Raw genomic sequence first — 11132 nt, 5'->3', positions numbered from 1 at the left:
AGCTAGGAGATCCTGACGTAGAGAACTTGGCTGCAGCAGAAGTAGGTGAATGGCTCTTTTCCTATACTTGCCTTGACTGTCCATCTGTTAAGCTATGCAAAGCACTTCTCAAGTAACTTTGCTCTCCTGACTGCCTCAAGGCTTGAAAAATTATTTAAGTGCTTATAAGAAATGACTTGTCTGACTTCACACGCGCTTCAATGTACATGAATATAACATCTATGTGTTTTTGTCTATAAAGCCTTCAATTGAAAGGCAAATAGAAAAAGCTGTTGGTATTTTACTATGTAAACTAGCTGCATCAGATTAACGCTAAATTTAACTTTCTTTTTTTTTCCAGTCAGGTCAGTTCAGTGAAGATATGATTCCTACTGTGGGCTTCAACATGAGAAAAGTTACGAAGGGTAATGTTACAATAAAGGTATGTTACCATTGTTGACTGTCTCTTTTTAAACCCATGCAAGGTGGTCTTCAGCTTCTAGATTAAAATGTATATGTTTGCTCTGTTTTGCTCCCACCATTAGGACAAATACAGGAAGTTGAAGAGGCTCAGCTGAATCTGTCAAATAGCTTAAAGAGTATGCCTATGTTTATTTATGGGGCTTCTTAAAGGAGAATCTGTGTGTGATTTCCAGGTTCATGGACTAGTTAAAGCAATGTTGTGATAATGCTGTCTGGCTTTAATCTGAGCCAATTTTCACATGTTTAGGGCCCACAGACCCTCCTCTTCTGCTCATCAATATTGCTTAAGGGAAGGCTTACACCAAAAGCAAAATTTTAAGTCAGTACATCTTATTTTATTTTCTTGTATTCCACAGTGTGAAAAATTAGTACACAGGTGCATTCTTGCATCTGGTGTAAGATGTGTTAGTTTGCATCTTAGCTATTGGGCCTGCAAGCTTCGAGCAGCTGTCCAAGGGATTATTTCTGTTCTAATATGTGAGAGGTCCTGCAGCTGGCCTAAGGAGAAATTAAAAACTGTGTTTTGATTTCTTGTCTTATCTTTGCGTGACATGTTTAAACATAGTGCATGGCTAAATTTTCTTTTTCCCCTTGCCTTAAGATTTGGGATATAGGAGGGCAACCACGATTCCGAAGCATGTGGGAGCGATATTGCAGAGGAGTTAATGCTATTGTGTAAGTGTCGCCTCCCTTCAGCTAGTACTTAACTTCAGATTTGCCTCTTCTGTGTGTAGCCTTTCTAACAGTGCATGCTTGACTCAGTAGTACTACTTCTAATTTTGAAACTGTACTGCAACCATATTGACCTTTTTTACCTATAAGTTCAGGGCTCATTTTCTTATCGGTGTCTGATCTGGAGTACTAACTACTTCCTGTCTTAACTGGGTGGCAGTGCTGTCTAACTGAAAGAATCTTCCATCTACTCTGATCTTAAAGAATTTTTTTGAAAGAACCAAATTCTTTGCTCAGAAGACCTAGCTTTGTTTAAAGCCTTGTTGAATGCACTCAAAACTGACAGTGTAAAGGAAAGACTGCTGTTTCTGAAGTAGTTCAGTCTCACTGACCTAACCTTAAATTCTCTTTAAAGCTACATGGTAGATGCTGCAGATCGTGAAAAAATAGAAGCCTCTCGAAATGAGCTGCACAATCTTCTAGATAAGCCACAGTTACAAGGAATCCCTGTAAGTAATATGCCTTACACAGTATTAAATGTGCTTGAGGGATGTGCATAACTTTAGCAACTCTGAAGACTGGCTTGAACTCTTAAGTCAAGTGTAAGGTCTAAGCTTACTGGTTAGTATAAGCTTGAACAATACCTGCCCCTCATGCCTTAAATCAAATTCTTGACCTCAGTCAATCCTTCAGTGATCTTATTCTTGTTCAGAGCCCACAAAAAAAATAAAATTTGCAACAGTAGTTAAGAGTATTCCACAGTATGAGTTTGTGCTCTCGTCTAGAGTCTACTATAGTACAGATTACCAGAGTGTAGTACAGAAGTATAGAGTAAGTTTGGGTAACCTCAGCTGAATGTTGACTGGGATTGTTCTCAGTTTTATCAGCTGATGTGTTCTCATGCTTGCTTTTTGCACATTTGTTTATTTGTACCTCCTTTTTCCCTGTGACTATGTCAGTCCTTCTTGATCTGGTTTAATAGTGAATGTCTCCTTTGTTAGATGTAATAGCCTAGTGCAGACTGCTTGTCAGACTCCCCTGAAGTTTGTTGTTTGTAGGGGGTTTTTTGTTTTTTTTGCTTTTAAGCAAAGCTGCTACTGTTTCCTTCTGCTCTGGTTTTCAGGTTCTAGTACTTGGAAATAAGAGAGACCTTCCTAATGCTTTGGATGAGAAACAGCTAATTGAAAAGATGTAAGTCTAACAGTTTCTAAGAAAGGTTACTTTAACTCAATAAATGAATTCATGTACATAGGGTTGTTGGATCAAGAAGCAACAGGAGGTAGCTGAAACATTGTACAGAAACAAGTTATGTGGAGAAAGTGAAGGGGAACAGTTTAGATTCTCAGTATGAGAGTTTTTGTTTTAAGTGAAGTGTATGTTGAAATGTTCTCTCTTTCATAGGAACCTTGCTGCTATTCAGGACAGAGAAATCTGCTGCTACTCAATTTCTTGCAAAGAGAAAGATAATATAGGTAACTATTAACCTAAAATGCTAAGCATTATGAAGACCTGTCAGAGGATGAATTGGGGGATTGTAACTTCTTAAACACAAGCTTCCTGGCTTCAGGAAACTGGTAACAAATCAAAGAATGATGTGTAAGTGCACTGGTTAAATTTGGTGTAACTCCTGATGGCAGTGAGGAAGCTTGACTGGTATTAAAGGTGTAGGGGTTGTAGTTATCAAAACATATGTCAGTGTCCTGTGAAATCGGCTGCCTGCCTTAAGTTAGTTTGCAGCAAATAGCTGACTATTCTCAATCTTAGCTTGGCCTAAATGATTTTATACTTCTGTCAGGTACTTTCAACTCTGCCTCACTTCATGAGGCTAGCAACTACTTGCAGCAAGTTTTTCCTCAACAGTCATTCCTTTGAAATAATCATCTTCCCTTGCTGTCTTATCAAAACAGTTCATGTTGTGGCCTATGCTTGTCATTACTCCATGCAGCCAAACAGTAACTTTTTCTGGTGCTGACATCAATTGCTTTAGAACTTCTGGAGTTCAAAGACTGGTACTGTGTAATACCAAGTACTTGACACTAGTATTGTAAGTAAACTGAGTAATCTCAACTGAATATGAACACAGTACTTAACAACACTTGTCATCCTTCTGCTGATGTCCTCTTGTAGCTTCCACGAGATTAACACTGGTTCATGGAGGGCTAACATGAGTTTACTGATGAGGGAAACTTCAGACTGCTGATCACAGGAACAAACTATAGAGGGTACCAGAAGTGTATATTAATATTAAGGACTCAACTTCTTTCCAGGAAAAATGAACAGCCTGTGGAACTCTTCTGGCTTCTTATACAAAAAGTCCCTGTCACACTGCCATCAGTTAAAGATTCAAACATGGTGGATAGGAGAAGCAGATACTCCTTTCTATCATGTCTCCTGCAGAAGGCTCCCAGCACAGCTGAGCATCACTGATGCTGTAGGGAAGGTGCTGCTGGAAGCATTGGGCTGGTATGATGCTAGTGTGTTTCACTTCCTTAGGAGACTGTCTTTCAAGTGTGGAGGAGCTCAATGCCTTGTACTGTAGGGCTAAACTAACTTTGTTCTCATCAGGTGAGGAGAGGCAGACTGGCTCAATACTAAAACTAATTACGTGAGCCATACCAAAGTACCAGATTAAGGGATGTCTTTTTCCTAGAGGTGGAGTTGACTGAGAAACCAGGATGTCTGAGGCAGTTCCTTTCAATGCTACTTAAAGGATGCTGGGCAATTATAGGACTAAAGCACAGACAGCAAGCATTAAAAAAAAAAAAATCATTCTGTTGATCCATCTTGGACCATCCTCTAGAGAAGGGGTGGACATTCCTGGCATGTATTTGAGGACACTGGCATACCAAAGCGATGCCAGTTACACAAATACAGATAGACACTTGAATATGGAACTTCTCTTCTCTCTCTTTTAGATATCACGCTTCAGTGGCTTATTCAGCATTCAAAATCTAGAAGAAGCTGAAGTCTTCCTGGAATCTCCAGTACCAGTTGGCCATAATCTCAATTGTCCACTTCCCTCCATAATGAGATATTACCCAAAAATCCTGTATCAAGAATCTGCCTTTTCACGGTTCATTTCTCATATGCACTGCTGAAGACTTGTATTCCTATTCTGTCACAAAACAACTAGAGTTGTCATGATAAAGTCAGCACAAATATTTATTTTACAACCATCTATGGTGGGAGGGTTTGGGGGGGGCTTTTTAAAAAAAAAAAATCTCTCTACCGTGTTAACTATGATGGTACACTCTGTTCTGGTTTTTCAGGGCCAGGTTTTTATATGGTTTTCAGCAAGTGTTTTATTTCTAGTGTTTAGTGGCTTGAAGATGCTGATGATTGACAGCATTAAGATTCTGTAAGATGCCACATACAGTAGTTAGAAAACATTTAAGCGTGAGTTGTGGGATACTGATTTATCTCACAAATGCATGTGATGTGTGTATGTAAGCAGAGAAATGGAAACTGCAGAGGGGAGCACAAGGCATAGATCAGCATCACTAATCTACAGCTGAAATCTTATCCTGTCACTTGAAAAAAAAAAACTTATGATGAATGAGGAAAGAGTCAACTCTTTAAAATAATTTTGTTGCTTCTGTTTAACATTTGTGTGGGGGATGGGAATGGACTGTTCCGTCAAGCTTTCAAAAATTGGAGTATTCCAGCATGAAAACAAATCACTAGGAACATCAGACTTTGTTCAAATACATTTTTCTATCTACAGATATTAGTGGTCTCTATCTGAAACCAGAACACACATTCTGAGCAGCTGCATGACACTTAAATTACTGGTGTTTTTGTATAGAGTCAGTTGTTGACCTTTAGCACAATATCTATGTAATTGTCTAGTGTGTCTCCTGCTCATGAAATGGCTGGGCACAGTTTCACCTGGTGCTATGGAACATCTAGGCTATTGTGACAACTCTAGACCTGCCTGCTTTCTTGATGTAACCATGTGCAAAGTCTGTAAGTTGCAAGATGAAATGTTCTACTGTGTCAAAGCACAAGAGAGCCAATGAATTGATCCTGTTTCTTGACTAGCTCCTACAGTATAGGGAAGTATGTATAAACTAAAGATTGTAATGTTTTTGTAGCTTTACTTTCTCAATGACTTCAATATATTTAAAGGGACAGACTTGTTAAGACTGGTTTGTTCATACAGTAATGTCAGTGTAGCTTACTAGTGTATGCAAATACATGGTACACCTGCTTGTGTTGCCTCACACTGTGTGTGATTCTTCACCTAAATGTAGGGTTTGCATTATGCTGGAGTCTTTGGTTGGAAACACCGTTTACTCCATATCAGTTATGACAAGCCAGTTTTAATTTAGACTGCCATGGCCTTACTGTTCTGTACCAACTATCGCACTGTTGCACAGACACTACATGCTGCCTGCATTCAGTCTGAACTTGCATTTTAACTTTTTGTCCCCTTTCAGTTCTCTGAAGCATGATTTCAATTAATCCATACTCTGGTGCTGTAGAGGAGAGGGTATATTAACTTGCTACTGTAGTCCCTAGTTCACCAGGAACTGCTACAGTTACTTTTATTTAGCAAACTTGCTTGTGCCTAAAATAAGGAAACTAAACTAGAATGTGTGAATCTTTGTGGGGGACCAGGTCACTGTTTAGTTAACTGGCCTATAGCTAAACTTGATGTGTTTGGTGTTTATATACTTCACTGCTTTCAGCATTTATGGCATCCAAACACTACCAGTTGTTAACCTGTGCATTACTCTCTGCATGTGAACAACTTATACAATTACTGAACTTTGTAAATACGTGAATTTTTTTATTTAGGTGGATGCATATGTTGGTTTACTGCTCTTCAGCTTTATTCAATAAACTTATGTTTTGAGGGTTGTATTGACACGTAACTGACTGACTTGAGTTGATGTGGCTTAACTCATGGCAATACATTATGGGGTGTCTTGTGTCCTCTCCCACAAAGTTACAATGGGGGAAGAAGGCTTGGTAAATACTTAAGCTTCTGTATGTTCTGTGGTTCAACTATTCATATGAAATGCTTATAAAACTACCTTTCAGGCCTGGGTCTTTTTCAGCTGACATGAGCAAGGTTAGCCAGTCAGTCTCAGCAGACTTCAGTGCTTTTTTGGTTGGTTTGTTTATGAAAAGCACTTGTCAGCTTTAGTAGGGGGGCAGCTTAAGTAGGGGCAGCCTTCTGGAGCTCTGTTTTTAGGAGAAAAATACATATGTCGACAAGCCTGTTTCTTGTTGTCAAGCATAGAGTAAAACTTTTGCTTTTCTAGCACAAGTGTCAGATCTAGCAGTGCCAGTTGAAGCATAAAGATTCTTATCTCATTGGAAAGTGAGGCTTTTGTTGACTGAGATCTTGAACAAAATCTTTGTTGTGATTTTTAATCCAAAGTTACACTGACTGTTCTTCCAAAATGCTTTGTTGCATTAATTTCTCTTAGGTCATTGATTAACTTATAGGACCGTATGTCAACATCTTCCAAGTAATGGTAACAAATGGGATGTCTTCTGTTCAGGGCTTGCCTCCATGTAAGCTTTCAGGCTTACTGGGCTGTAACAGGTTAGTTTTTAGGCCTGAGTATTGGTTAGCATCCTTCACCTGTAACTTGGCTGGTGGGAAGGATTAATGAACTCTTGAGTAAAAAATCGTGCATATTTCTTCAGTTGGTGGGCTTTGCTGCATGCAGAACAAGCTATCTGAAGTCAACATTGAAAGCAAAATGCCTTTAGACACAAAATTTGAAAACAGTGTTACTGCTGTAAGATTTATCACCCAGGTTGGTCTGATACCAGTCCTAATGACTTAAATCAGCTGTGGTGTGAACTTGGCCAACAGCTGTTTGCTTGATGTGGTATTTAGGTAATAGTTTCTACTTCTAAATGTAAATAGCAAGGAGAGCTACGCTGGCCACCTATGATGTGTGCACTCTAAAAAGTACATTTGCATTACTTCACAAAATGACTCCACCTGGGTTTTCACAGCTATTCTTGTACTGTTATTCCAGATGCCCTTACTTACTCACATGGTAGAAATGTAGACCTTGAAGAGGCTGTTAGAATCCAGTGCAGAGGATTACATTTTTTCTGTTTCAAGGCTTGATTAACTTGCCAACTACCTTCATTTTGAAACAGAAGGGAAGTGTAGTAAGTCTTTCCAGAGAAGCAAGGCAGTTCTCGCCACCTTTCAGCCTTGGACTGAAAAAAACCTACTCACTCATCTGGCACAGTTAAGTCCACGGTTAAACCTTTTCTGTTCTAATAAAGGTGTGGAGCCTAAGACAGGCATTAGCAGTGTTGTCTGCTGAACTGGGATGCTGTAGCTGTGTTCCGCTTCTACAGAGCTGTTGGACTGATCTAATCTCTCATGATGATTACTTGTCTCAGGCTCTGTAGTGAGCCTGGACAGTAAAAAGACTGATTAAATTTCCCATTCTCTTAACAAAAGTTGCTTTTGGGGATGCATTTTAGTAACATAAATTATTGTACTTAAGCATCAATAGTTGTAGTCCTGAAACACGCTTCTGATGTATCCACAGTAGGCCTTGCCCATCCGTATATGAAGAAACCTGGGTCTTGTGAAAAGGCAAATACTGAGCCTGAGAGAAGTCTTGGTCATGAATACCATACAAGTTAGACACCAGTCATACCTTTGTGACCTCATGATCTGTTGGTATCGTATGGCATCCCGATGATTTAAAATAGCCATCAACTCTAAATACTTGTTGGTTTTGTTCAGTACTAAGTGATCGCTCTTACTGATCACAGAGCAGTGTGTCTCTAGACCATACTGGGAAGAAATGTTTGTGTGTGCACCCATAGCACTGGGCTATGTGGAAGTTTTCCTTGGAGTGTTAATGTCCTATCGATGTTAGTGTGGATGGTGGCTTCTTTAAGTGCAATTACAGTGCAGCATAATTCTCATCATCACCCCAAGTACAGCTGAGTGTCTCAGCAGTTGCACAGAATTCTGTCCTACCACTTGGCAACATGAAAAATGTACAAATGTGGAGCTGTTTCATGATCTGTGGAACTAATAATCTAGTTTCTTATCAGTTTGTATTTTCTCTTTACATCTTTATGGAAGCAGGTTGGAAAGATGGTCCTTTTTGGATGCTGACATTAAACTGCATAATCTTCACCTTCTGGTAGAAGGAAGGAGGCCAAAGAAAATGCCTTAAACAGTCCCTCTGATTAATATAGGAATGTTGTGCAGGAATCTGTAATAATTTGAAGTATGACTTAGCTGGATTATCAAGCTTTTAACTTTTTTAATGTTTAATTTCATAGTTACTGTGGCTGTGCAGTGGCATGTCATGATTTGCTTTGTGCGTCTACTGAATGGGAAAGAGCCACGCTTCCTCCTGGGCAGCGTGCCCCCGTGCTGCTCCCTGCTGTCTTGCTTTTGCACTGACCCTGACTAGAGACAGCTGGGTGAATTCTAAATAGTGGGGTGTAAATCTGTTTGTTTGAGCTATCTTGCTAAGAGCAGTGCATCACTGATCACACAAACAGCAAAGCAATGAATTGTGTTAAAGGAGAAGTAATGTGTGAATGCCTGAGACTGGTATGTGCTTCAGGACTTTTATTCCCAAAACGTGGATGTAGAATGACTTGTCTCACTAGATCATAAACCTTCAATGAGTAGTCTATTGCTTTAGGACTACAGATGCTGAACGTTAAAGTATGCCTTGGTGAAACATTGGGGTTTTCTTTTACATGTCACTTAAATGACAAACACGGAATGGCCCTCAAAGGGGGTATGCACATACTCTTTCAAAGGAGAAGTAAAATATTTGATGTTTTTATTTCCGTCACAGTGGAAGGTGGGTAAGTAGACCTTTGTGCCAGGATTAGTGCCTTTTAATTATGACATTACAGGTTTTATTCTGTTAAAGGCAACATCTATCATTGTGATCATTTTGAAGTGCTTCAATAAAGGTGTTGTTGAAAAACATTCTTTTGCATATTCATCTGTAGTAGTACAGCTGCTTTTATCATTGTTAGAAATATGTAGGAAGCCGTTGTTACCAAATTGTAGGAAACATTGTTACACTCAAGCTAAACTAAACACATCTATGCTAAAATTTAATTTTTTAAATCACCTGTAAGCGGCGCAAACAGGTTGACTCCTTGAAGCACTCTTCTAATAATGAAGAAAGTAGGTGGTATTGCTTCCATGCAGACAAATGCATGCAAGTAGTAAATTCAAGAAGTCTTTCCTGGCCTAATTAGGAAACTTCGTGTTTTGAACACTGTCATAAAACGGTGACCTTGAGTATGTGAATGAGGCTAATTCTAAATGAATTCTAAATTTAATGGTTTTGTTTAGAAAAAATAGTTGAATGCTGTTGCCTGGTTGGTGCTTGGTCAGTGCAGTTTGTGTGTTAGAGCGGTTTCTGTGGAAACCAGTAGGAGCGTTAACTGTGTAACTTCATCATGAGAGAGTGACCGTAAGCCTTGTGCTCAGCGGGGGACAACCTTCTGGGTAGTCAGTCTGTGAAACTCAATCATTTCCGATTGTGGCTTTGGTTTAGATGCTGAAAGCATGTTGTTGGTCTCATTTGTGTTTCTCTCTGAAAAGACCAACCAGGGAGAAGTTACTAAACCGTATTATTCAACAAACAAAGCAAATGTGTGAGTAGAGAAAGAACAAGCTATTGTGGTGTGTGAAGTTTAAAGCTAAACTTGATTCTTACAGGACTCTGAGTGAAGTAAACTAATAAATTGCTTCTGTATAGCTTTGTTAACTTGCGGTGTGGAAAGATATTTCAGTCGTCTTGATAATCAGGAATTTTCCTCGTTTTTTGAGTCAAGAATCCCCTTCTTGGTATGAATAGATAGTATTTCTGGTGCGTAAGGGGGAAAGACATTCAAGGCATGGATTCCAGAGATTAAGGAAAGAAACTGAAAGAGCAACTGCAGGCTGCTATGTTTCAGCAGGCTAGAGGATTTTAACAGGAACCAGCATACAGAAGTCTTGATGGACTACTGAACTATGATTTTTAGGTTTATTTGTTCTGCTGTTTCTGTTGCAATGAATGGAAAACTTACAGTGAGATCTGATTTCTGGAATAGAAGGTATAAAATACAGGCTGAAGACAAAGCATTAATGTCTGGTTGTCTCTTTATGTATGATAACAGGCTTTAAATATTTTTTTTTTCCCCTGCATAGGAGTTTTTCATATTATTGCTCTCAAATTGCTTTGTAACAAATCATGCCCTTTCTTGCTAAAAGGATGCAGCGCTAGAGTGAATGCCAGTCCTTAGTTCAGCAATAAAGCAGTCACGCTTACAACCACGGATACTAGGGATGCTGTTAAGGTTTCTGGGGTAGCTCAGAGATGTGCGTCTCATCTTTATCTCCCCCAGCTGTAGCTTCTTTGCTGACTATTCTGTTCTTTTTTGTTCTTTTGAGGGGTTTTGGGTTTTACCAGTACTGCTATCTCCAATGTGCAAGCGGTGTTTGTCAGCTTTTCTATTTATGCAGCTTTCTGAAAGCTCCAGCTGCCTGGGAGCTTGTTCTTTGCTCTCTTACAGTGCTGGCTCAAATGCTGGTGACAGTGTGCTCGCCACTGCTGGAGTCGTGCCTGAGTCACTGTTGGAGCGGTTCGGCTGCCGCTTCGGCCCTTGTGCGAAGGGAAGCCCTGCATCCCTCTCCCTGGCTTTCATGGCACCAGAGCACGGCGTGGCTTCCTCTGGGTGTCTGCCCCCTCTCTCTCAGGTGAGGAGGAAAGCTCGTCCTGGAGGATGGCTCCACAGAGCTGGTTTGTCGCTGCAGGCCGCAGCGGGGTCTCCTGCTGCTGTCTGTGGGGCAAGCAGGCCGCGGGAGGAGCTAGCGCCAGCAGGAATTGATTTACTTGACCTTTACTTGACCGGTTGGGTTTGGGGATTTTTCTCTTGAAAACTAAGGCCTTCGCCTCGTCTCCACGAGGGGCGCTGGGCAGCACCGTGCCGGTTCTCCGCTTCCCCTGAGGGCGCCTGCGCCCGGGCGGGGCCGCTGC

The 11132-nt window shown here is 40.3% G+C and overlaps 1 protein-coding gene across 1 annotated transcript; it reads left to right on the top strand.

Annotated features, from left to right (window-relative positions):
• The first annotated feature begins 340 nt into the window (after nucleotides 1-340).
• LOC104616591 (ADP-ribosylation factor-like protein 8B-A) lies at nucleotides 341-5998 on the top strand. The gene is made up of 6 exons (XM_010281644.1): nucleotides 341-421; nucleotides 1064-1137; nucleotides 1550-1643; nucleotides 2258-2325; nucleotides 2536-2606; nucleotides 4050-5998. The coding sequence occupies exons 1-6, from the start codon at nucleotides 362-364 to the stop codon at nucleotides 4097-4099; spliced, it is 417 nt and encodes a 138-aa protein (XP_010279946.1). The 5' UTR covers nucleotides 341-361; the 3' UTR covers nucleotides 4100-5998.
• The last annotated feature ends 5134 nt before the right edge of the window (nucleotides 5999-11132 follow it).

The sequence above is a fragment of the Phaethon lepturus genome, unplaced genomic scaffold (genome assembly GCF_000687285.1).
Source record: "Phaethon lepturus isolate BGI_N335 unplaced genomic scaffold, ASM68728v1 scaffold35442, whole genome shotgun sequence".
In the NCBI taxonomy this organism is placed as follows: Eukaryota; Metazoa; Chordata; class Aves; order Phaethontiformes; family Phaethontidae; genus Phaethon; species Phaethon lepturus.
The sequence above is the reverse complement of the archived record's forward strand: the minus strand, read 5'-3'. Positions and strand labels throughout refer to the sequence as shown.

Bases quoted from the DNA above. Each gene is read 5' to 3' on its own strand.
- LOC104616591 (XM_010281644.1), top strand. From the start codon at position 362: ATGATTCCTACTGTGGGCTTCAACATGAGAAAAGTTACGAAGGGTAAT. The intron at 1,644-2,257 runs GTAAGTAATATG...TCTGGTTTTCAG, and splicing joins CACAGTTACAAGGAATCCCT to GTTCTAGTACTTGGAAATAA. The intron at 2,607-4,049 runs GTAACTATTAAC...TCTCTCTTTTAG, and splicing joins CAAAGAGAAAGATAATATAG to ATATCACGCTTCAGTGGCTT.